The sequence below is a fragment of the Larimichthys crocea genome, chromosome XII (assembly GCF_000972845.2).
Source record: "Larimichthys crocea isolate SSNF chromosome XII, L_crocea_2.0, whole genome shotgun sequence".
Classification (NCBI taxonomy): domain Eukaryota; kingdom Metazoa; phylum Chordata; class Actinopteri; family Sciaenidae; genus Larimichthys; species Larimichthys crocea.
This window is the reverse complement of record NC_040022.1, coordinates 21,143,967-21,171,932: the sequence shown is the minus strand read 5'-3', so window position 1 is coordinate 21,171,932 and position 27,966 is coordinate 21,143,967. Positions and strand designations below refer to the sequence as shown.

Here is a 27,966-nt window from a genome sequence, read left to right as displayed (position 1 = left end):
TCCCCTCCTTGTCTCGTTCTCATTTCCTTCATTTTCATTGCCACATGTTTGCGGTAAATATGTACACATCAGCACTGCTCATTCGGCCAACTCTGATATCCTGTGATATAGAGTTGAGTCAGAGTACATACAGTTTGAAGTTTTCGGAAACACGCAGACTGCATCCATAAAAAACTTGAAAATTAATATTCGTTCATTTAAAATCTACAATGCGTCTGTGTTTTTTTGTCCCTATTTCTCAATTCCGAAATCAAATGAAGCGAAAAAATCGTCGACTTGAAAGAGAAGAATATGAATATCGAGAGAAATTCATAATGAGCTTCTTTACCATGTCATTATAGATTGACGCAATGGGCTCCTTCTCCTTCACTTGAATGCTCTTCTTTAGAATATTCTCCAACTATTAGACAGTCTTGAAATGATGCCACATTCTAAAATCAGATCGCTTTGAAGAAATTAAATTCCTCCATCTGTCAGTCCTGTGAAACTCACTTTGATCTCTCCCAGGTGAACAGCGGCTTGGCCATAAGCCTCCTACTCTCTCTTCATCTGAGAGGCCTCAAATGACAATCTTACATCAAAAACCTTTGCGGTCTTGTGGGCAGTTGTATGTCATTCATCCGTAAAGTGTGATGAGGGAACCAGCAACGAGACTGCCATTGTGACTTATTTTATGCAAACCTCACGCTGGAGTTTTGTGTGAATTAATGCAGTATCATGCTGTTACGTTAATAAAACTGAAAGGTGTAAAAACTGTAATGATGAGCTTGTCGGGGACTCATCTGAGCTTGTGGCCGATGAATTGGTAACATGATGTTCATGCCACATATAACCAGAACACAAAGACACTAAAAGGGCGTGTGATCTGCGGGTGTCCTTGATATTATAATGAGACTTCTTGGTCTGCTAATGTAATCATTACTGAAGGGCAGACGTCAAAGCCTGCACAGCAAGTGGGGAAATGATTCCTGCTCAAACATAGTGATAATCAATCAAAAAGCAGAATATCACACTTGCTACAAACCTATAAAACTAGACTGGAAGTGTTGCCAGGCTTCATAATAGCTGTTTGTTCTCCTTTATAAAACATTATGTTCTTTGACACGTCCTCACTTTCTCACCTCCACAGTCAGACAGAGCCAGGTTTTATAATTAACTGTAAGTTTCTTTCCCATTCAGTCATTTGAAGTGCAGTCTGCAAAACCCATGCACTTCATCATAATCTATTCAAATGTCATGTTATTTGGTTAGAAGCCCTGCTCTCCCTTCATAAATCCGGAATATAAATTATTTTAGAATTAATCTCCCCCATTTGCAATTAAAAATGTATGTAAATAAATACAGTAATACTTTCTATGGGCCGACGTGTTTAAGCATGCGTCGCGGTGGAGTTTGCTCTTCATTGTTTTTATAGCATTAGCCACAGGCAGAACATGGCTGAATGAATGTATTCTGGAAAAAAAAAGGAAATGTATTCTACAAAGTAAGAACAGTCTGTGAGCTGTCACATTTGATTTATTAGTAATTCTGTCTGCTGGCAGTTTAGCTTCCTTCAAGACAAGAATATTTGGAGTAGAATAATTATTGCTTTGCTTATCTGTAGCTGACTTTACAGCTGCCTCTGGTAATAACCGTAGAATTCATATTCAAACTAATAACGTGTAAGCTTTTGCTTTTGTTCCAATTCCTGTGTTTCAGGGACGATGCCATGGAGAGTTGCCCTTCTGCTCTGAAGGAGCAAAAGAAGTAAAAGACGTGAACTATCTTTTACTTGAGGCTATAAGCACTCACCAGTTTATTTCCATATTGCAATAAATAAATTCTAGCATCACTTCAACCATAAAAAAATTTGGATTAACATTCCAGATTGTTCAGTTTGTTACCAGTATTTGAAATTTAGCTTTGAGCATCATAATACATACACACACATACACAGTACATATGCATACGTCTTTCTCCTGTTAGATCTGTTTGGTATTCATGATTAAATATCTGTATCAGTGATAACTTCTTGGACGGAGAAAGGGACTGAATCTTTATTTATGTTTTCCACAAGCTCTGTGGATGCTGAAGTGCTTGAGCTCCTCAATATGTGTCACTGCACCCCAAATTATAACAGCTTATATATAACTATATGTCTCAGCTATGAGATCAGATGGTGTTTTAGGCTTTTTGTGCATGAAATCCAATGTCTGACCTAAATTAAAGCTAATTACATGATGCCAAGTTGCAATTCCAGCCATGTTGGAGATATTTCATCCAGACCTTGAACAGAGCATACACTCAAAAATCACTATATTGTGTCGATGGTGGTGTTATGATAAGGCTGTTCCCAGTGTTTCCCTTCCTGTCTGTTTCTCTCTGTTTGTGTGTTGCTGGGTGTGGGCTCTGGTTTTCACTCTCACCTGCCTGATCACCTCACCACCTGCTCCTATAAAAAGGCTGGCTCACCCTTACAGATCCCACAGATTGTTCTGATTGTAGTAACAAACATTATGGCTTTTCTTCTTTTTTTTTATTTTATTTTTTTATTCTTCGCTAACCTTGATCTCGCTCTGCCTCGGGATATACTATCTGCTTGGCTTCTTGCCACCAGCATCCCTGAAACAGCTCAGCAAGAGCTCAGCAACCTGCCACTGCACCTCTGTTACCAATAAACTGTTTAAACTGTTCTTGGATTTTGGCTGGTATTTGCACTTTGGTTCAGCATAACAGATGGATGATGAGTCACCATCATTTTGCCTTCACTGAAGGGTCTTGACTAAGGACTGGCAGGTCTGTATCTAACTTGACCAGACAGCCATGCAGTCATCTCATCGTTTTTTTTTTTTAGGTTTTCTTCAATCATCTATTCATTTATGGAGGAAAACTGTATTTGAGATCTGTTTTGGGATTTTTTTATTTATTTTTTGGACGGCTGGAAGCAAAGAACAGACTCACTGCAGTAGCAGAATGACTCATACAATTTATATAGCACTTGTGGATAATAGATGAGAAATAGCAAACTACAAAGCACTCACTTGGATAAAATGTACCCTGCAGTTAGTGGTGATGGAGCCATTAAATGACTTATTAAATTCTCTCAAGAGTCCCAGTTTGCGTAAAGCAATACATCTGAGTTGAAGTGACATAAAAAAAAGGAAGACATGATTCTTTTATAAGTTAAAAAATAAGGCGGCACAAGTTTGATGATGACCGGTGGGAAACAAAACGTGCGAAAGAAAAAACATACTTGTTTGAGAGCATGTGCTTTTCTGTTTATGCACCTCTGACATTTATCTGTGCCGTTTATCCAGAAGCAATCTGCCCTGCTGTAACTGAATTCAGACAAATAGGCTCTGCTGTCTCAAGTATTGCTGTAATATACAAAACAGCATATATGGCATAGCACAGTGCCACTGCAGGATGTGGATAATATCAGTCAGCCATCTAAATGTAATTCTCTTCTAAGAATTTGACAGTGAACTAACCCATAGCGCAATTATGGCTGCAATTCAAGATAATCTGTAATCCAGGAGCTGTCAATCATGATAACTCACATTTCTATACATGGAATGATGCATGTACATGGTATGTGGTTATTTTCACACAGACACTGGCAACAATATTTAACGCCTGTAGCTAATCATCCACCCTGATGCGTTGCTACATAAGCAGTGTGAAAATTACACATGAGAAATAAGGCACATCAAAGACAGCAGGCGAACTGTTTAGACCACAAGGCGAAGAGGTACGTACATACACACCAACGCATTTCCTAAATAGCATTCCAAGCAAATCTAAATAGTCAAGAAGCGTGTCTAAGCCACAGACAGAGTGGTTTCTAATTTACTGTTTCCGTGATGGGCTGTTTGCAGATGGTGTTGGGACACTGCTCACAAACACACTGCATATCGGCGAACAAGCGGAGTGAGTTGCCGCAAAGTGAAACAGGGTTCGCTGTAAATGGACGTGACATTGTATTAGCCATGGGTAAAATCTTCTGAGGAAGGCTGTTTAGGCAAATTTCACTCTAGTTGCCCAATCTACTCCTCCGATGATTTTCAAAGATCGTGAATTTCATTCAAAGATTGTTGGGAAGCGATTGCATTAGTTCTGCGAAATTGCGGCGTCCTTTAGAGAACAAGGACAAGGGAATAAACAAAATGAGAGGAGTGAGTATCATAATGTAGCATCACTCAAGCTGTTTCTTAATCTTTTAACGTTTACGAACTGTGAAATTCAAGCTGCCGTTGTATAAGAAAGCACATGTTCAGTGCAAACCAACAACTACGGAAGAGCGATGCACGTGAAAGAGGTCAAACAGAGTATGTGTGCACTGAGGCTTGGTACTACAGTAGTCATTAGAGTCACTTTAAGCCCTTCATCTCTTCTCCACTGTCTCCCTCTCATCTCCTCTTCCTCCTCTCCCACAGTACAGGCACTAATGGAGTTTGGAGAAGAGAGAGAGGGAACAGGGGAACAAGAGAAGGAATGATAAGAGAGTGGGAATGCAGTGGGATTTATTTTGGATGCATACGCATTAGTATTCTAATTTTAAAGTTTTATTTATCATGAACAGAGGTTTGTCTCATTAATGTTTTGCATCTCTTTTAAAAAAAGAAGACTTTCCCCGGGGCAAAAGGACAGCAGTTCATACTTGAAGCGGAGGCTCATTAAAATGTGAGAAAAGTGAAACACTCACATTATTACACAAGATGAAGGCTTTCGTGTAAATTTGGGAAGAGACATGATTTTGCAGGAGCAGGAGGCTGATGCAGACATAGGAGGAGTGATTTGGTTTGTAATCGAGAACAGAAAAAGAAAGCAAAGAAGAAGAAATGACAGAACAGACAGGGGAACAAACAAAGGATAGACGGAAGACACAGGGAGCGTCACTGTGGATTAAAGGCAGACTTTGGATGTGCTCTAATAGAACGTCTGTCAAAACGAGTGGGGAAAAAAAAAACACATCTACACACACACACACACACACACGCACACACACACACACACACACACGCACATACACATCCATCAAGTGGAACACCTCACAGCAAGTGTCATTACAAAAGAAAAGACATCCATCTACAATGCGGCCCCACAGTAACTTCGCCAACCAGAATCACAGAATACAGACAAAAAGCAAAAGTTGAGAAAAAGAAAAAAGAATAAGAAAGCTGCAGAAGGATGGTGAGAGAGAGAGAGCAAGAGAGTAGGTGATGTGTCCCAGGTGTGTGCTCTATCCTCAACCGTAGTTAAGAGCAAGGCACAGCAACGCCTCAGCCATCCGTCACCATGGAGATAACAAGCTGTCAGGGCCAGAGAGGATCATGGGCCACAGAGGCCGGTCACTCTGCTTGAACACCACAGGAGCCAATCAGAGTAGAAGAGGAGAGGGTGAGATAATGTGAGGAGAAGGATAGATACTGGCATCAAGCTCTTCAGTGGAAAGAAAAAAGGGAGAGGAGAAAAAGGAGAAGCATAGGAATGACAAAAGGCAGAGAGGATAATAAGAGGTGACAAAGCTAATTTCAGAAAGGCAAAAAGGAGAAGAAGGAGAATGTAGTGAAGTGCACGCAATTGATGAATGATGTTTAGATGGGGAAAGACAAAGGATGGTGCCCAGAGCTATACATCAGTCAATGTTCTTCATCTAAACAACTCACATAAACATGCCAGCACATTTCCTTTCTGAAATGCTGCACACTGCAAGTAATTACCATGCATCCCTCCTTTTGAAAATACAGCCTAAAATGCCCATATACAATGTGTAGGAGTCCAAAAAAACAGTATAATGGAAATAGTTTCAAAGGGAGAGATTATTGGTCTTTCATATATTGTATATTATGTGAAAGCTGCACTAAAGATATAATACTTTCAAACAAGCCAGTATATGACACTTACAATAGGCAGATAAAAACGGCTTCCAGCATTTTCTAACTGTTGACAGGTCAGGTTTCACTGAATGCAGTTAATTGTGCCGTCTGAGGTATAATGGAATATGAGTGGCCTGATGTGTTTTTATCTTGATCTGTAAAATAAAGAGTTGATGAGAGATAATCTTCACCACGTAGCTGCAACACAATGTGTGCTGCAGACTGTGCGCACAGAATTAAAGTCTTTTCTTTCCATTTGATAGATTGTCCACCAGGTGAAAGCTGCTAAATTTGCTTTAGACGAGAAGAGGAGATGTTGGCGAAGTGAGCAACAACTTACAAGCAAATCAAATTACCATATAGATACTTCTAATGAGTAAAATTTAATTTAATTTCACTTTCAACATCTTGATATATTGCTGGGTAGCTTAATCATAATTCATTCGTTTATATATTTTATTTTAATAACCAAAACCTACAAAGTAATTAGGAAATGAATCTGTCAGATAATGGAAGTGGAGTACAAAAGTACAATATTTTTTTTCTCTGAAATGTAATAGTGCAGTAGAGTAGTAAATATAAAATATAACCCTGTTCTCAAAAAAGTTGGCACGCTGTGTTAAATCTAAATGAAATTTGACGACGTGCAAAACATTGAAACCCCATATTTAATTGAAAATATCACAGGCAACTTATCAAATGTCACAACTGAGAAGTGTGATTGTTTTTGGAAAACGATATGCCCATTTCACACAGCATGCCAACTTTTTTGGAAAGTGCGGCATAGAATAAAATTGAATTACTGGAGAAAAGTACAAGTGAAGTCACACTTGAGTATAAAACTAAATGTAATTAGTTATCGGTTGTTTGTGTGTGCATGCATATGGTTGTATACATGCATCAGTATACAAATCAGTCCCCTTCAATGCATTATAATGAGTGCATTATTACAGAACTATTGTAGAAAAGAGGGAAATTATGCTGCAGGGCACATAAATTGTAGATACGTATACACACTGGAGAAGAAAATGACAAGAGGGAGAGAAGATTGATACAGAAGAATGGGAAAGAGGAATAAACAACAAAGCGAGACAGCCAATTATTTAATTGGCAATTAAATAAACCTAGCTGCAAATAAAATCCGATATCAGTATCAACATCAACTTCAAAAATTATTTAAATGGAAAATACGAGGGGGGGTGGCGGCGGGTTTTGGTTTTGTATGTCGTATGATGTGTGAGTGTGCACTTTGCAGTGCAAGAACAATAGGGACAGGCAGGAGATGTGTGTGGGGTGCAATATAGAGAGGTGCTCCAGGTGCTCTGCTGCAGGCAAGCGTGGGAGAGCACCATTGTACGTGTGTGTGTGTGTGTGTGTGTGTCACTGAATGCTTCTAACAGCTACTGTGTGGTGAAGAGAATTATTGATCTGCAAAGAAAATGGTGAAACAACCACTTATTGCCCCCTAAACGCTCATCTAGACTCAAGCGAAACACTATCTGATGACAGTGAAATGAGGCTTATCTTGTCATCATCGCATCACTATGGTTTGGTAGCATGCTGTTTCATCATTAAAGACAAATGCGCCGCACTCATTGGGTCAGTACATGAGCTTTCCAACACGACATACAGCACTGTCTACTGTAGTATGATCAATACACACACTCAAATGGGTACAAATCGGTGTTTGTGTTCACCAAACATCAGACTCCAAACTCTTGCTCCAGTTTAAGTCCCACACACACACACACACATCATTCTAGTCCTACACAATTAAAGGCTAACATGGTCACAGTAGACAAACCACTTTATTAACCAGTGTGGTGACCAAAGTGTAGTGTTTTCTGTATTTTCTTGGCAATCTTTTTCACCTTTCTCAAACTCACTTTGTATTTTTCTCACGCCTTCTCTCTCTCCCTCTCTCACACACACTCAGGTGTGTCTCTCTGTGTTTTAAAATTCTCACAGTTTCAGCCACCCGTGGGTGTCCAGCAACCATTGAGCTGCAATAGAAACTCAGGCAATGTGAAATAAGATTTGGAGTGCAGTGTGTGTGTGTATGCACAGCACAGGCATGTTTGTATCCTCTGGCTTGGGGCCAACTGAGAGTAGCAGAGCTGAGCCATTAGCAAGCAGTGTAAAATCCTTCGGAAACCTCTTTTTCTTCCAAACATCAAAGATGGAGTCTGAAAGGCAAACAGAAAGTCTCGCCGTCCAGTTTTGTCTGTCTGACTGCCTACACTCTCTCTCCGTCTTCCTGATATTCTGGCTATTCATTTACTTGCCTGTAATACAGTCTTATATTGAATATGAGAAGGGCCTTCGCATCAATATTTCACTATTTTTCTGTCAGAACATTCAGAACTAACTAACTAAATAAATAAATACAACTCATTCAACATAGCCTTTACCTGACCTTCATCATTCATTCACTGTCTTTTCTTTTAATATTTCAATGGGATCTGTCTTGATCTGGTGTTTGGTGTTTTAAACTTTGAGTTTGTTAGTTCACAAACTTCTTCTGAACCTTTCTGACATCGAAAGGTAACTCGAATCTAAAAAGTTAAGTCTTAAAGTTCACAAATTTGTGTATGCACAAATGTAGTATTTATTTATATTAACTATTGTAGTTTAAGTAGTGGTTGAAAGTTGTATTTACCGCCAAATAAAGCATGTTCATCTGCGATTCAGGGAGTTATTATGAGAGAAAGTGATCATGCCATCTTTAAGAAGCTATCATGGAATTAAGGTGTGGCTCTACATCATCTGCTATTCCTTACACGGGACAATAAGTCATGTGTTCAGAGAGGTTTGAACTGACTGCCTGACCAAGCAAACATCTTACTGTCGTTGCAATCCTTAGAGATCTGCACTCTGACTAGTGGGAGTAAATAGGGCCATAGTCATATTGCACTTGGTGTACTCACACACTGCCAGCCCAGTGTGTTCTTCCCTGTCCCTAATGCGAAGGGGTCATCCTTAGCCCCACTGTCATTGTAGTCAGCAAACAGGCAATCGCTTGTGGGCGTAAAGTAAAACCACGCACGCACAAATAAACACAAATGTACACATTGTCCAAGCAGTACAATGCTGATCACTGCATTTGTAGTTGTAGGAAAATGTCAAACACACTTACTTTAGGTAGATTCTGGGACGTCTGCTGTACTGTACGGTAGCAAGATAAAAGTGTGAGGTTAGATGGATGGGAGGGTGGTCAGGGTAAAGATGGATAAAAATGAATAGGAAACAGACAAAAGACAGAAGATATCGCAGAGGAGATAAACGGTGAGTCTGTGAAAGCGGCTGATGGATAAGCAGGAAAAAAGGAAATAGTGTTAGATGAGGAGATGAAAAGGTGGAGAGGTGGGAGGGGTTCAGTCCTCTCTCCATGAGGCATGTGGCAAGTACTTGAAGATGATACGAGGACAGGTGAATAAATAGGATCAGAGAGTGATGAATGTTAAGTGATAAAGTAGAGATTATCTTTATCTTTAGCTCCACCACTGAATAAAAGGATATGGGCTGGAGACCATGCGGATGCACCAGTTGCGAGGGCAGGTGGTCTGCTTAAGGCAGAAGAAGACCACAGGTGCCAGCTCTGGGAAGGGCACCACAAGGGTGCTTAGGTCACTGCCGATACTGACATCATCACCTGGACCCACTTCCTCAATGATGTCATCAGCATGTGCTGAACTGTATTCCTCACTCTGCCCTGGCCCTGCTGAGGAGATGCTCCCCAGCGGCACAGGACACTCCTCGCTCGTCATGGCGACCCAGCCGAAATCTGAAAGACAACGTGAGTTGACGGATTAGAGGAGTGAAATTATTATCACGTAAATGACATATTGTTTTCCATGTTACAGATATCTAAATGAAATGCTTTGATTCGATTCACCTGCAGTATTTGCACTGCAGCAAATGCATATTAATTGAATTTATTTCATTCAAGTTTGATTGGACAAGAAGGTTTTTGGCTTTTCCCGTAGACCACTAAATTGCCTTCATGTCACAACATCACCTCACAACTCACAGATATTTAATGCTCGTTGTTTTCCATCCCGAAAAGCCCATTAGTCTCGTGCTGTCTCTCTCCGCCACCCGCGAAAAGCAAACGCTCTTATCGTAAACTCACTTGTCTGCATAGCAGAATGCATTGCGCACTGATAACAATCACCTCTCACAATCAAACAAACACAGAGGGGTACTACAGCCCAGAGTAAATCAATGTCAACAGTCATTGCACATTCATTGACGATTCATTTAGCTCTATCACAGTGTTGTGCGAGAGGAAATGGTTTTCTCCTAGCACTTAACTCATGAATGGATTTACTTTTTATCCGTGAATATAGAACACATAAACCTACACATACATGCACACATGTATTTACATATTTATAACAGAGTACTGCATATGATTTGGCTTTCAGTGTACCTAATCATTTTTTTAAAAGTACCCAATACTTTGAAGTTTTAGTTTAGAAAAAAGATATTGTTGGCAAGGAAGTCCACATGTTTTAAGGATTCAAGGGCAAACAGAGGAATAAGAAGAAAGGAATGAGCAAATAAAGACAAAATGACAGAGCCGAATTTCACAGGCACACAACCCATGAGCCAACTAGCAAGCCTTAGTGTATGCAAAATAACATATTGCACTATTGGTCGTTCTCTTGCTCTTAGCTGGCGGCCAAAAAAGAAGGCTGCCAGCTAAGAGGCAAGGAGCCAAGCAAAGGCAGGACATAGCTGGACATCCGGTGTGTGCACATACACTCACAGACAAGACATTATTGTTTGGCTGCCCTGGCTTGCACTAATGCACAGAAGTAATATTAGGACAAGGTTTTGAGACAGCTGCATGATTATTTTAAGCCGTGCGCTCATGTGTGAATGTTCATCTTTAATATCGCTAATGTGATATTTGCATGTGCGCGTCTGTGCTGCAAACGCGGGCAGATAACGTCAAACGTGCACACGTGGGTGTGTGAATGTGTTTGTTTGCACTAAATCCTACGGTCGGATTAAGTGCCAGAGGGACAGCAGACTTTGTTTTGATAGGATAATAATATTAAAGGCTGTTCATTACAACCTAAGAAAATAGAACAGCGGAGATTTAGTGGCCGGTATCTCTCGCAGCTCCAGAGCTAATCCTCTGATGTGATGTTCAAACCAGGTGAATGTATCAGAAACATCAGAAAGGGGAAAGTCAGCGACACATTAATATGTTGAGCCTGTCTCTCTCTGCCTAATAATCACCTGTTGGTATGCCTATGTATCTATTTATTATCCCACTGCATACATACCATCCCTCAAACTAGCCAATTGTTTTGACTTTCTAAAACCAGCCTTTTAAATTAGTTTTACCATGGCAACAGCTGCTTCCTGTGGAGGCAGGAAGTTTATTCTTACTCTGCTGTGTTTTATTTCCCATGACAAAGCTTCTTAGAGAGACCCTGCAGCTATTACCAGCGACTACAATTAAGCAGGAGACAGCTTTGCTTTGTGTTATGTGTATGTGTATGTGTGTCTATAGCATAGACTGTATACAATAATGGGTGTAACCTCTGGGTCTGAAAATGACGAAGTGCCTTAAACTTGATTTATTACCTTCCATACAATATGATGCTCATTTAGTAAATTATGGTTCCCATTTAGACAACTGGTTGATTGAGTGTTACCACCATGGCAACCTGTCGGTAAGGATAGAGGCACAGCAATTTAAATGTCAGTGATCCACAAACCAGTGGGTGACATCACAGTGGCCACGTCCACTTCCTTTATGCAGTCTATGGACAGTGATTGACATAAGATGCAAATTTGTGTATATCAAAATTTGATCCAGCGCCATTTCACTGTTTTTTTACTCAGTATTTCTGCATCTCAATGTGTTGTTTTATGTATAATGATTGATAAATGCATGTGTGTGACATGGAAACTGAGTCAGACCGAGAGAGAGAGAGACTCTGCACAAGGCCTTCACTGCTGTGTTAGTGCTGACACGCACACACACACAAACAAATTCACACATTCTCAACATACACACTCTCACACATTAACACCCTTAATTGGGGTAGCGGATATACAGTCACCCATTTAGCTGCACTATGAGCTAAAGGCTGTGATGAGCCATGGAAAAACTTGCTTTCCCCCTCCCACACACACTCACTGCGACAGTCTGAGACAGACACAGGAAGAGGCTGGTTGGAAAACAACAGCGAAAACATACTGTAGATTCATAAGGGGCCTGGGAAGCACATTCTTCATTTCAATCACTTCACATCGCCAATTTGAATATGAAAAAGATAACGAGAAAACTGCATTTTCAGTCCTCGCTGAGATCAAAAATCTGACGTATAATACCCATGGGAGACAAGTAATGACTAAAATTCTCAGTGAGTCATTGAATGAGCTCAAAAGTGAAGGTTCAAGATAAAGAAATGGATAAGAAATTATGTGAGCTTCCAGTGTTCTCAAATCAGTTATGAATGCCTGTGAGATGATGTTCAGAGATACGGAAAAGACTCGTAATATAAAGTACATTACAAGTCTTCCATGCATGGAACAAAGAGCTATGTTTCTGTTTGCATGGCCGTGAAGGTAAAATCAATTATTTTTTGCAAGATCGGCAAAAGAAACAAAGTCACGGGTGCACTACGTGATCCATTGTAGTGCATCTGTGACATCATTTCACACAGCTGTTAAAACGTCAACATATACTGTCATATGAGCAACATCTTCTTTCACAGAGGACGTTTTGACATGTCATTGTCGGAGAAGCACAGGTGTGAATAACAACATGAACGATGGCTGGATTCTGCCGCGCTCTTTCAGTTTCAGGGTCCTGGTGTTGTGCACGCTGGCTCACACACTGTCACCCTGTCACAGTCTAATGGCTTGCTATAGACAGGCTTCCCGTTTGCAAACAAGTGAGGATGCACAAGCCGCAGGTGGGTGGAAAGCCCATTGCCACCATGATAGCTTATCTATGGACGTTTTTAGCTTTGGAAATAAAACAACTTACTGGAAACCAGTAAAATTACGGTTCATTGGTGAATTTGTATTTGACAAACCTTTTTTTTTATTTGTTTTGAACACATGCCACACTTTTTAGGTATCTGTTGCATTTCAGTTAACACATACTGTATGATGATATGTTACATATATAATAATTAATTGTAACATAAGCATGTATGAAAATGTCTGGAAATCTGGAATGGAAATATGAAGAGACATACAGGGATATGAATAGACTCAGCATTCCAAAGTCTACCACCTCTGTCAACTGGCACCAATGCACTCACTGAAACTGATTACCAAGGTATTGATCAGAGCTCGACAAATGTTTGCACAGTTAATTCGTCAGCCATAAACACACTTCCCAAGATTCTGTGTAAAACTATCCACTGCCTTACAGTGCTCTCCACCATATGACATCTGACCGGACTGCTAGCTCAGAAGGAGGTACCTACTTCAGAAGTTGGACATTTTCAATTACTATTATGATTTGTGCAGTTTAAAGTGCAAAATGTTGTTGTTGTTGATTCTGCAGGGATGTCACAGAGACTATGTCTAGGTTTTAGACAGTCTGTGGGGACGTCACAGAGACTTAGTCCAGGTTTTAGACAGTCTGCAGGGACGTCACAGAGACTTAGTCCAGGTTTTAGACAGTCTGTGGTCACAAAGACTACGTCCAGGTTTTAGACAGTCTGTGGGGACGTCACGGAGACTACGTCCAGGTTTTAGACATTTTGTGGGGACGTCACAGAGACTATGCCCAGGTTTTAGACATTCTTCAGGGACATCACAGAGACTACGTCCAGGTTTTAGACAGTCTGCGAAACGTCACAGAGACTACATCCAGGTTTTAGACATTTTGCGGGGACGTCACAGAGACTATGCCCAGGTTTTAGACATTCTTCAGGGACATCACAGAGACTACGTCCAGGTTTTAGACAGTCTGCGGGGACGTCACAGAGACTACGTCCAGGTTTTAGACACTCTGCAGTCACAGAGACTACTTCCAGGTTTTAGACAGTCTTCGGGGATGTCACAGAGACTACGTCCAGGTTTTAGACAGTCTGTGGTCACAGAGACTACGTGCAGGTTTTAGACAGTCCGTGGGGACGTCACGGAGACTACTTCCAGGTTTTAGACAGTCCGCGGGGACATCACGGAGACTACAATGATATCCTGTTGTACATTTTAATTTTTATTGGTTCAATTCATCTGGAGAATAAACCTATTGTTTGTATTGTTTTGCGCTGCAGCCTTTAGGGGACTTTCGGGATTAAACAATTAAAAACTGTTTCCTATGCATATGGCTAAAGCCAGCTGGACAGCTTTAGAAGGCAGCCCAAATCTACTACTAGAAAAGTCAGGACATCTGGGAAAGAAACGATACCCTATCTGACATATTGCAGCACATAATCCTCAGTGTCTATAGGGAAAAATTATTAAAAAGTGCCTCCATGTAATGTTGCATTATGAGTTTCAGAGGTTATAGAGATTGATGCGGAAAGTTGCAGGAGAAGATGATTTTTTTTTTTCTTCAGCAAAAACGGAAGTGTGCATGTACTGTATGCTCTCTCTTTCTCTCTCTCTCTCTCTCTCTCTTTCTCTCTCTCTCTTGGTGTGTGTGTGCCTCTGTGTGTCAGGTGATTTGGGACAATGCTGAGCCCAGCACAACACTTGAAGACAGTCAGGGATCTTCCTGTCACACCAACTTAACACAGCCCAGTCTTTCCAACATTTCTTACATTTTTTTTTTTTCACTTACTGTGTCAAAACGTAGTAAAAGGAAACACAGTATCATCACTTCTGAACACACGCACACACACATGCCGGGCTAAAAAATGAGCACTGAGCATATGAGAAGACATTGGGAAGATCCTAATGGTTGGTAATGTCCAAGATGTGTGTGTGTCTGAAGAAACATAATGCTCCATTGGGCCATTCAGACAGTGACTAAGGCTATTAAAATCACTTCAGGGCAGGGATCCCTCGAGAACAAAACTTAGGCTACACACACTTCATACACAACACAACACACACACACACACACACACACACACACACACACACTCCCTGTCTCGTCAGCTATGTCAGGCAGTGCTTCATGCAGTGACCTGAGAGAAACCAGTTTTGACAACTATTGCTGAGTGAGACAATACACTACTTTGTTACAGAGACTATCAATATATTCATTAAGAGAATATAATGCGTTTATAAAGTAGCTAGTGACAGGTGGAGCCAGTGCTGAATAAGATGGCTGGCTTTTTGACAGCAGTATAAAATAGCTTTCTAAAATGTGATAAATGTGACTCTCGCACAATAGAGAAGGAAATATTTCGAAACTTTGCAACTTTAACTTGCCAAGTGAAACTTAAAATGCCGAGTTTAGCATCATTGAAAGATTTAAATGTGTCAACATGAATAGACTTCCAGGCATAATGCATATTCCTAATGGGTTTTTGATAAACGTGACAGGAAAGCCTAAAATAATTACTGCCAGGCAGCTTAAATTCATTGTTCATTATTTATTCCGCATCATTGTTTTCTATTCAGCTGTGTCGCTTGTCCACTTTCTACATCCGCCAAGTTAATTTTATTTTAAAACAACCTTGACCACAGCGCTTTACGGGGAGATTGAATTACAGGGTTATTTGATTGATGATTATGATCAAACGAAGAAAAGGAATGATCAAGCACAAAAACAATCAAATAAAAGTACAGGCATAATAAAACTGCTTAAATAATATACAAGCAAATAAAATACAAACAAATAAAAACCAAAGTACTGTCAGGCATGTCTTCAGGATGACAATAAAGGGGCTAAAGAAGAGAGATGGTTCTTTAGATGGGTTTTAAAGGTGGAGAGGGAAGATCTAATTGTTAGCAGCAAACTAAATTTCACAATTTGCCAATTTCATGCAGCACTTTAAAAACATGAAATAATCCTAAAACCATTACACAAGTCTGGCTTCAGAGCACAACAAATCAAGGACCCATGAGTAAGAATTTAAAAAAAAAGCAAAGATAAATCATTGTAATTTTCTGGCTCAGCCATTGCCGCCGGAGCAGGGCACCCAGAATATTTCTCCTCAGAAAGTCAACGAAGCGAAGAACATGCTGCATCACCTCAATCTGTGACAGGCTGTCACAGGGCAGCACGCACGAGCTTCAGTCGTTTAAAAAGGCTTTGTGGTTTGTCAGATTTTTGCAACAATCGGAGTGTGACTGGCAGCATCAACAGTGCAGACAGATGACATGGTGATTACTCAAAGATACATTAAACAGAGCTGAACTGATCATAACAACAGTGTTTTTAGGGAAATCCACTGTATTTTGTTTGTGGTAAGACATAAATGAGCGAAGCTGAGCCCTCCAGAATCCTCGCTTATAAATCGAGCCATTCTTCGGCGGCTCATGGTGGAATAAAGACGAAGAAAACTTCTGGGAAAAGACACTCTGAACTGAACAGTGCTTGTGCCTTTTTTTTGCTTCATATAACAAGATAAAACAAGTGATCTGTGCTACCAAACTTTGCCCCAAAACTCTGGAAAGAATTCATGGTGCATTTGATTTTTCTCTTTCCCGTCTCTGTCTCTGTAAAGTCCTTTGAGACTTGTTTTTAATAATGGACTCAAAACATAAATAAATTCAACTTACATTTAAAAAAAAGTATCCAAAGTATTGCATGGTCCAGTATTCATTTGTCAACTTCAGCTTTCTGTGCTTGGCAGTTTAACTTTCCACGCTGAAATGGGTTAAAGTCTCCACAAGCACTGCAGTGAGGTAGATTGTTAACCTGCAGCCACAGCCAGACGCTTGAAGGTATTTCTGTTGGTGGGTGACATATGGATGTCAGACCCATCTCCTGCTTCCAGCAGTATTATCCTGACTCGGCAGAATGGCCAGATTGGCCTGGACATTTGTTATGGATCACAGACCAGCCGAGTGGGCAGATTTACCCCTAACAGCCATATGCTCTGGTCGACACAAAATCACAGCTTGTCACATTTTTGAATTCAACAAAAGTAATTATAACGTATGAATATATTCTGCTCTCAAACCAAGTATGCAGTACAGCAGAAACACAGCTATCATCCACTTTGAGCTCATGGCCAACACATTAAAACTATTCCACTTCTCTTGTGCTTGTGCTGTGCAAATGGTAGCGAACTCAGCAGGTAAGTGACTGGTCAGAAAAGTTATATATTTAGCATATTTATCCTGACAGAATTATAATACATTATCCATCGTGTTCGTTGATTTGCATAGAGGAATTCTATAGCCAAATTATTCCTTAGTACGAGTATTTATTTAACACCAACATATTACATGTACATGGACCTGTTTTCTTCAGCAAATCGCAGTCTGCAAGCAGTTAGCTGCAACCAACTTCCAAAAAGAGTTTTTTTAGAATTTACACAAAGTTATATAATATGTGTGCCTATCTCATTGGTCCAAAAACTGTTGGGGAGCGGCCCTGGTTTAAACTTGGCTCTCCCTTGTTGGTGCACTCAGCTGCTCCAATCGTCTTCAGCCAGCTTCCTAAAGAGGAGGAAAACCTAAACTCCTCCTTCGTTGTTCAGTTGTACCTAATCAGTGATCTGAGACATCTATCTTACAGTATGCCCCACATGACTAACTGCATACTGAACTTTTAGGGGGTTTGACTTTTTGTCCCTCTGTTTTCAACCGGCTGATAATCAGAGTAGCCCTCTGTTCTACACATTCTGTTTCAATCCACTGATAGAGGTGGCCTTCTGCTCTATGGATCTATAGAAACCAGGGTGATGAGTTGGCAACCCAACTTACAAGTCACACAATACGAATATAAAACATTTTATTCTAACACATCCCTTGTGCCCTCATTCTTTCACGTAACGATTATACATAAACATCCTTTCAGTCGAAACAAAGCTCCACCGGTTCTGGGCATGTTGTCAAATTGAGTTTTTTGTCCTCACAGCAATTAACTTTTTGATCCGAGGAATGGCTGAAAGATTTGATTCTTTTTTAATCTTGCATCTTTCCTTTGGATTCTTGTTTCAGTTTCCTAATCTGTCTTGGTGTCTACCCATCCTCTCCCTCGTCTTCTTATCCCCTCTGTTGCCCCTTCTCCTGCTTTTATTCCTCCCTCCATTTTTCTTTGCCGTTCTTCTTCTCATCTACTTCCTTTTATTTAACTCTCTCTCTCTTTCCATCACTCTGTCTCGCTCTCTTTCTATGATGAGCGTGTAACTTAGCTCTGTGTCAGGAATCATCTTTAGAGAGTGGTTGCCAGACGATTACACCGAAGCAGTGGCCCCATCAGCCTAATCTGCTTTAACAGCATTAGCTTTTGCCAAGCAGCCGAGACTATCCTCGAGCATGTGCATTTTGAGTGGATATCGAGCACATCTTTGTGTCTTTAAGTCAGCATGAGTGCTCTGCTGTGCAAACACTCTGACATACGTTTGCTGATGCTAATATGGGCTACATAAGGGTAATAATATGAATACGTCGGGTGGCGGAAGGACAAAGGCTGGGAAATGAGCTGAACATAAGTGAGTGGAGGCTAGGAGCTACAGATTTCACACTTCAGTGAACACTGATCGGAGGCTAGGTGTTGACTAAAGCCCACAAACTTATCTCTATTAAGAAGAAACTTTATGGGACAGGCTTTACAACGAGGCTGTCACCCGCTGACCTCACTTTTGATTTTTTTTTTTAATCTATTTTATCTTAAATTTATAATGTATTTCAGTTTAGCTTTAATTCACAACAGGAGGGATAAACATTCCTCATTTAGACATTTTGGATTTTGAGTCGGCGTGCTCCAGTCGAAGGCAGGCAATCAGATAATGTCACCATTGCCTTTCTCTTCCTGTAGGTGATTCATCCACTTTGTTGGATGTTGTCGCGTCTTTCTCTCCATTCATACTAGCTCTGGTTGTTGTTGGCCACCAACCGTATCAATGACGGAAGTGTTTAGAGCGTCGTCACAAAAACATTTGCCAAAGGACACATAAGCTCTTCATTGTTTTTTTGTTTTTTTTGCTTCCAGGTTTGCATCATGAGCCCTCACACCACTCTTAATCGCGATCACTAATTTGGTGGCTCAGGTCCATATTTTAAATCATTGTAATCACCCTAAAAGCAAGGCTTGTTTACATACAAGGATATAATTTCACAACAACATGACTTTTACTATTGTATCTATGCTCTGTAGAATACTGCAGAATTGACACCACGGGTGATCCACACGAGAAAAACTCACAGTCTGGTTATCAGCACATTTATTATCACCTCTGATATGTTGTTGGTGTGTCTTTGCGTACACGTGTCGGTAAATGATAGGGGAGGGGTTTTGTACTACTGTGCTTTGTGGAAGTGTTTGTGTGCACACACTCGTGTGTGTTATTGACTGATTTATAACAGTCTCCCCCCTTTAGCTTCCCAACACAAATCCATATCGGTGAGGGAGGGGAGGTCCAATAATGCTGCCAATGATTTACTATTAGAGCTCTCGCTGTCATTCTTTCCCCCTGATAAATGACACACATTTCCCCTCGGGCTGCCCGTGCGTGAGGCAGAAAGAGAGAGAGCTCATACTTGTAGGCGTGCCAAATAAAACAAACGGTCAATCTCATAGGCTGACGACGTGGAGTGCATCTACTGCCGCCTGTCAGCTTCGGTGAGTGTGTGTGTATACGTGCGAGTGTGTGTTGTCAGCTTCAAACCGGATCAAGCAGTCGCCTGCTCTTTGCTTCTGACTGCACTGACAGTGGCAGAGGGTCTGAGGATGATCAATTCACATTAGGGACAGACTGCTGCACGGCTGCAGGTGTTCGTGTAATATGTGTACAGTTTGTGTGTGTGTGTGTGTGTGAGAAAGAGAGAGAGCATTGGATTTTTCCTCCCCTCTCCTCTGCTTCACTCATGCAAACACACACACACACAACCTCAGAGTAGGTAGCCAGTAAGTAACAGTAATGAGGACAGTGGGTGCTATCATTGTCACAGGTGTTCCTTAATTGGCTGGGAGCACTATTATCTTTCTAATTTAAAACACTAGAGAGGCTGTGTGACTCCATTTGAGAGGCCTTGTGATTTAGCTCCGGCGTGAAGCCTTCAGACTTCCTAACTTTGAGTTGAATTTAGACTTTAGATCTGTTCTGTTCTGTTGAATTTCAACGCGTCATTGCCCTCAGATCAAAGGAGCGGTGTCAATTCTGTTTATCATGGGCTTTACAAGGGAAAACAAGAAGGGGAAGGAGAGAAAGAAGAGTGAGTAGAGGAGAAGAGGAAGTGATGGAGGAGGTGGAGAAGTAAGGACAGATCAATTCCTCTTTTTCTCCTCTGCGGGGCAAAAAAGCGTCGAGTTGAACATCTGTCAGCACTCCTTATCTTATCCCCCCCCCTGGTCTCTTCACCGTCTCTTCCTCTTCTTTTTTAAAGAAATCTCTTTTCTCGTTGCTTTCATGCCCTGACAGGAAACTGCCACGCAAAGTTTGAAAACTCTGAGGAGAAATGGCATGAGGTGACGAGGCATGTGTGCAGGCATGTGCTTTGTGTCGAACTTTGCCTCTGTGTGTGTGAGCGAGAGCACGAGACAAAGAGAGAGAGAGAGAGAGAGCCTTGATATCAAACCTGAGGAGCCAAGCCCAGGAAATGAGAGCTGCCTCGAGAGCACATGCATGTGAGTCCACGTCCGTGTATGTAAGGTCTCATGATGCATATTTCATGTATCTATTTGTATGTTTATGTGAGTGCTCTCTACACACAGCCCATCTGATTTTTCTGATGAGCGATAGCTCAGGTCCAGTCAGACGAAAGACACGGAGGCAGACGGAACTTTTGCCCAGAAATTTGAGAGTCTATCATGGACATGAATCACACAAACACAAGGGTAAAGACAACAGATGGAGAGGAGTGATCGAAACAAATGAGGGATTCTGTAGAGGAAAATAAGAGAGAGGGTTGTGGGAGGTCACAGAGGGGACAGCCTTGAGCAAAAAAAAAGCACAGGAAAAAATGATGTGGATGAAAGAAGAAGAAGTTAGAGGGTCGGGTGAAATACGTAAGGCGAGCGGGACAGAAACAGAGAAAGACAGCACAGCAAGAGGAAAGGCTGTAAGCAAGGGAGACGGAGAGGAGGTAGGAGATAAGAGGAGATGTGAGCAGGCTGAAGAGGAGGAGGAGGAGGAAGAAAACAGACAGAGCTGAAGCGTTTCAGGACATTTAAGGCTGTGCCTCATGCAGGGAAACATATTAAACTGCATCCAAAGGGAATATGTGATAATATATGGATGTGTAACACTGATGAACCCTGATGCACACACACACACTCACTCTCACGGGCCTTCTTTCAAACAAACACCAAAGACACACTCCTCATCCGTCCACTTCTCCTTCTCTTTTCTCTCCTCACACCTCCTCTGAAACCTTAGAGCTCGAAGGAAGCCGGGCGGCTTCCTAATTACCTCATTTGCATAAACACGCACACTGTGCAATGGGGAAGGAAGGAGGGAAGGGTTGTGGGAAGTGGAAGGAGAGGAGGGGGGCTTCACCTGGAGAAAAGAGGAGGGAGCGAGGTACAGTAGAAATGTAATTTTGGAAATAGAAAAGAGATTGCAACAAAAATACGACGCCTGCTGACAGTGAGGAAACTGTCAAAACTTGTGTTCCTGCCCTACTCTGATGATATTCTGCTCTCTCAACCCTCTTTTTTATCCTCTCTCCTTTCTCCACCCTCCTCTTCTTCTTCCCTATTTAGAATTGTCTGTGTGCTATTCATTCTCTGCTCCCTGCCTCGCTCCCTCTCTCTTTTGCTCCTTTTGCCATACTGTAGGTAGCTTAATGCCAACAGCCATTATTCTCCTCCTCTCCCACGTCGTGTCCCTCGCTCTCCTCCTCCTCCACTTCCAGCGCTGTCTTTACCATCATTTCCTTCCCATCTCTCACATTCCCTCCCTCCACTACTCCTCTCGTTCTCGCCCTCTCTTTCTCTTCCTCTTTTTCCTCCTTTTCTACCAGAGTGCTGTGTCAGGTCTTTTCACCCTCAGCAGTGTGAAATGTGATTTGAATATGGCTCCTGGAGCATTTGCGGCTTGCCTGCACGCACACACACACACACACACACACACACACACACACACACAAAGAGAAGGCCACTTGTAAAGATAAAGGACTGTGGTGATACTTAAGTGGATGCTCACATGTCAAGGGACAGGAGAAGTAGAGGAAATGGATGAAGAGAAGAGTGGAGACAGGGAACGTGTTGGAAGGTGAAGGGTGGGGAGAGGAGAGGAGAGCGGGCGATTGTAGAACCATGAATATAAAGAAGGGATCAGCAAGCGAGGAAAAAAAAAACAGAACTGGATGAAAATGAAGCACAGATAGGGGATCAAGTGGAGGAAGAAATGGACAGAATGAAGAGAGAGGGAAAGACTTTCATTAAAATGCACCAACCTTCTTGTTCTCCCGATTTTTGCATTTTGAGTGGAAACCCTCCGCTGAGAGAGCGAGAGAGGGAAGAATTGAGAAGAGAGCCAAACTGAGCCGAGCATAAAATGGCCATGAAGTGTCAAGTGCTGGCCTCCTCTCCAGAGACAAACAAGGGAGAGATAAGAAGATCCCAGCATATGTTTTCGCTCTCTGTCTCTGTCTCTGTGTGTGTAAGTTCATATTTATGCTTGTTAAATGGTATATTTTCTATAAAAAAGATGATGCCTCAAACCTAAGCTGACAGAATGCAAAACATGTGCTGCTGTGACGGCTTGCCAGATTGCCAGGGTGCTTAATTTGTCATAATTGCCCCACAAATCATGAAACTGTGATATACACAAAAGCAGCCCATTTCATCGCAGACATACTGTATATATTTTTTTAAGCCTCTCTCGCGTCGGCATCGCAAATGCATATGTCACACATGCAGAGAGATTACCAAGGCATATATATGCATGAAGAATCTCTCTTGGCATTGGTCAAACAGACATACCAGCTGCATCTGGATCAAAGAGTTCAACCTTGACTTTAATTAAGACCAAAGACTTTTTATGTGTAATACCACTGTTGGTGAGTACATCAGTACACAAGTTCCTCATTCTAGTTTGGACACAAAGAGTCGATGAGTGGTTTGCAGTCTGGCAAGAAGATGAATAATGGGTCCCTGGTACAGAAACAGCTAGTTGCCCTTTGACCTGAGCAATGAAGAGAGGGGGAAGGAGGGAGATAGAGCAGCTGACAATGGATCAGGGAGAAGGAAACTTTTTATCACCTGCTTCTCCTCTCCCACTATGCTTCTGTTATTATTGGCCGTGCTTTGGCCAAATGAATGGCTTCACTTGCTCTGCATGCTGTCAGCTGTTTTAGCAGAGGAGGGAGCAGAGCATCTAACAGACATGATGATACTCGAACACATGGACAGAACACTTCAGTGCCTTACTCACAAGCCTCAAATTTATCTTGGATGTGAAGAAAAAAAGAGCCGTTAATCTAAATTTGTATAATGTAAAAATGAAGAACATGTTCATTTCAGTATTAACAGGAAGACTGCTCAGCCAACATATGAAGCTAGATGAATCAGATCTCATCCTACAGTGGAAGAAAAACAAATTCACTTCAACGCAAATTGTGTTGAGAAAGCAGAAAGTTCTAAGTCGTACATATGCTCTGCATCAGCATTGTGTGTTTGGATGCATGCGAAAATGCAAATTACCACATGTGGACTGTGCACTGCTCTGTAGGAATGAGGCTGTTTGATTGTTTGGTAGGTATGTGTAGTGTAGTGTAGTAAAGGCTAAGTGTATTGCTCTGCTGAGGGGATTGCAGCTACAGTACAGTACGTGAGAAAGCCATCGTTTTCATGCTATGGTTAAATATTTAATCGCCTCCCTTACTCCGCTGTTTCTCTTTCTTTATCGCTCTCAGGACTCAAGGTTATTCTAAAGGACACGAAAGGATTTTTTTTTTATTGTCAAATCAAGAGGTGTGCACTAATGTAATCTAACTGCAAGCAAGTAAATGGTGTAAAATTACAAATGTATTTGAATTACATTCTATCTGTTTTCACATGTAGACAATCTTGACCCACTTAATGCTCAAGAAAGCCTTCATGTCAAAAAGTCAGCCTTGTGAACGACATTAATTAGCACAGTATGATTACTCAAGAGGACTCAAGCTTAAAAAAAAAAAATGAACCCATCTGAACATTTGGCAAAATTCGACAATCCATCTTCTACCTAAATGGTTCCATTGCCACTGGGAAAATGATCTGGTTTTGCTTGGCCGCTTTTAATTAGAGTTGACGTGATGTGGTTATCGACCCTTGGTCATGAGGTCATATTGATGTTAAAGCCTCAGTGTGTAACTTTTCTACCATAAAATAACATATATGATATCATTTTGATGCTACACTGACTTCTAATCAGGTAAATGGTGCCTCTTGCTCGATGCACGTAATCACACCACCAACAACTCATTTCACTTATTTTGATTAAATCTGATCATTAAAATTAAGAAAATGTTTTCTGGTTTTCTGATATTCTCTTGCTGCTGCTCTGGAGCTGGGCAATACAACAATGTAACCGGGTTCAGCGGCCTCTATTGATGTAATGGCAGAGGTGAAAAGGACGTTGAATGAGGAAGCTAAGAAAAAAAGGAGAGCGTGACAGAGAAAAGAAATACCAGACAAGAGTAAATCTTGGACTTTTAGTCTTTTAGTATTTGGCAAATGCTTTGTAAAGGCTGATAGATGGACACTGAGCTACGGCTTTTGCTTTTGGACTTGTAAGTCATATTAATAATTTATACAACTGCAACAAATTCATGCGGACAACTGTAAATATTTACGACTGTGGTAATGCACTCTGAAAATTGGGGTGTTAAATTGCAAAAATATCAATTTCTACATAATGCCACTTTAATGTGGCACGCAGGTGATACAGTATGGAAGAGCAGGATAGTCCTGTGAGCAACAAACTGACTGTGATGCTCCCATCTGCCCTCAAATCCCTACCCCACGTAACTCTTATTTACAAGCACTGAATTATTTACGTTTGCTCTCTCTCCGTCTCCCATATGATTACTGTACATGTTGTTTGCTCTCTCTAGCTCTTAACAGTATCTGCCTCTCACCTCATTTGACTTTGTCTCTGGTGTCTCCTCTCATTAAAGCTCCCATTCATCCTCTCTGCCATATGTTGCTATTCAATTAAGGATCTGTAAGTTTCTAGGAATCAGCTCTCAGTATTTATCTCTGTGGATCTTTCTTTCTTTAAAGTGGACACTCTGTCATTATTGCCTAATTAATCACAGTTAATATCTCCGGCAATTATTGATTTCTAATCTTTACACCTTCTCGGTGATGCCTTGTAACAAATGATTTTTCATTTGATTCCCAAAATGCTTCTTTCTTTTCCGAGACAGAAACTCGCAGATCTCAATGTAAGCTATGTAAGACGGCTAAAGAATAACACAAATGAAATTAATTTGAGATTTCCAACCATTTTTCAAAATTTACACAAAGACTGTGCAAGCACTTGGACTGATTCTAGCATATTAGCTTACATAATAGGTATATGTAATAAGTAGTAAAAATAATTGCAATGATTGATAATAAAACACCAACTTTTCCACCTATCTGATAATTCATAGAAAGAAAATCCAACATAAAGGTTAGTAACAGCCAGCAGCTTTAAACACCCTGAATATGGATCTTCTAGATTAAGGAATGGTGTCACATTGTCAATTTGTCAACCTGCTGCTCATGCAGGTATTTGTCTATACCTGAATGAAAACAGACTTCTGTTTTGGGATTACTCTATCTCACCACACAACTTTAATAATGTGAAACAAAACATCCTCATCTCTCCCCACGGAGTAAAGTTAGATTGCTTTGCTAATTAGCTGCAGATAAATCAGCAAAAATGTTAATCCTCGTAAATCCGCAGCGTTGTGTTCTCTTTCAGCTTCGTACAGGGGTAGGTAACAGGAAGCTGTAGCCTTCCAGGAAGGTCAAGCTGAGGTAGAGGGAAAGAGAGGGAGAATGAGAGAAGCTGAGCAGAGACAGAGATGAGGGATCCCAGAGTCTCACGAGAGAGAAGACTTCAACTTTAATGGAGTCAAAGAATACTACATACAGTAGTAAGAGACAGGGGATTGGGAAAGCTCCAAAAGAAGGATGGATGGCGCACAGCTTGAAGGACTAGTAAGTCTTGTTTGAGGCTTCGAAAACTGTTGTCACTGAGAGTCATATTTGATCAGGGTTTATGGGCCTGACATTAAAAATCCTGCTGCATTGCCTTGTCTCCGATGGAGTCCAGTGAAAACTAGGCATAGACGTGTCTGTAAAATGAATAGTGAAATAAAAAAGGGCTTGGTTATCCCTCCAGGAAAAATATGCTTTTAATATTTACACTTTGATTTTTGCTCAAAGCAGTGAATCACATTTTCTCACACTGCAGATGATGCAGTAGATAGAGATTTCTTTGTATTTTGCGTTCGTAGCAATCGTTCAAGATGGAGCCATGAATAAAAGAACATGAGGACAAAAGTAATAACGCACTATGTTGTGTTCCTCAGTTACCGCTTAGCACATGAAATTACACCAGGAAAAAAAATCCACAATTCTTCTTTAGAGTTTTATTATTGTTTTGTGTCAAATGTGCGTTACATCTGCTCCTTTGATGACATCTAACATTTACTAAGCCACAAGCCATGATGTAAGTGATGCCGTTTCATGCTCAGGTGCTCATTTAGATGAATCATCCTTGTCCCACTTGTTATGTGTGTGTGTGTGTTCATTACATAACCTTAGTAACAGAAAGGCTGCTGTGAATATTCAGATACAAGGACTTAGAGTCAGAATCACAAAATGTTTCTGCAGCGTCAATGAGCTGAACATTTTGGGCCTACACAATTAGTCTAATTAACCAAACGACAGCAAAAAACAGAACAGCAGACCATCATAAAACAAGAGAGAAACTGTTGCCCGTACAAGTAGCAAAAAATGACGATATTTGTTTCAGTCAAGAGGATTTTCTTTCTGATACAGTAACACAGTTAAAGAGTTTTATAATAAAACTTACAAAAAAACAAATCTAAATAATAATATACATGCAAATCTTTCGTAAATCATTTAAAAACTTTATAGATCCAACAAAAATGATTTTACTTTTCTGATCTGGACTATTTTAATCTTTTACGCATTCAACCCTTTTATCGTGGAGGTATTTGTTCATAGCATGTGGCCAGGAATTAGACACATAGTAACTTTAAAAGTGTCCTGTTCCGTGTTTTGCTTACATGACCAGATCTCTCTATGGGGATGATCTAGATTTAAACTTCAAGCGTTAAGAGGAAGCAGACTGCGTGACAGAACCAAATAAAAGAAGACAGTCAACTAGAAACGGGAGTTTATAGAAATCAAGAAGCAGACAGACAGAAGGAAAGTTAAAAAAGAGTGTTTGGAGAAAAACCGAAAGAAAGAAAGAAAGAAAGAAAGAAAGAAAGAAAGAAAGAAAGAAAGAAAGAAAGAAAGAAAGAAAGAAAGAAAGAAAGAAAGAAAGGGTAGAGAGAAAGGCAGAGATATTGTGACAGCAGGCAGAGAGGCCGTTCTACACTGTCAGGCATCAGCTCCCACAGGAGTGGTTAAATGCATTAGGCCCATCCACTGGGAAGCAGTGAAGTGATTAGCTGTACTTCAGCTTCAAGGCGGAAGCAAGTCAAGATTCAGGGCACACATTCACACAGAAACACACAGACACTTTATAACACAAAAGTGGATGTGCTGATTAAGTGTGATTAGTTCATAAACTGATAAGCCTTGACATTTTCTTATAATTAGGACTGAATGTACACTAACACACATACACATGTTCAATTTTAAAAAGAGAGAAAGAGAAACACGGGTGGGAAAGGGTTACACATCACATCATGTTTTGTGCCCAAACTCCCCTTCACCTTGGATGACACAAACTGTCTGTTGAAGACAGTATGCAGATATGTGCGTCTGGCTCGAAAAGATCAATAGAAATATCAATAGTGAGAACATGGAGTCGCCTTAAAGCGATAAAGCAAAGAAAGGAGTAGAAGTATTCAGAGCTTTCAGCATCGCAACCACATT

At 40.9% G+C, this 27,966-nt stretch overlaps 1 protein-coding gene across 2 annotated transcripts in view; it reads right to left on the bottom strand.

Annotated features, from left to right (window-relative positions):
• Window positions 1-27,966, bottom strand: part of cacna1ia (calcium voltage-gated channel subunit alpha1 Ia) — a 131,160-nt gene that overhangs the window by 84,727 nt on the left and 18,467 nt on the right. For both annotated transcript variants that reach the window (XM_019269762.2, XM_019269761.2), the window contains exon 2: window positions 9,378-9,642. In XM_019269762.2, the coding sequence (XP_019125307.2) occupies window positions 9,378-9,625 (248 nt within the window). In that variant the 5' untranslated portion in view covers window positions 9,626-9,642. The remainder of the gene's footprint in view (window positions 1-9,377; window positions 9,643-27,966) is intronic.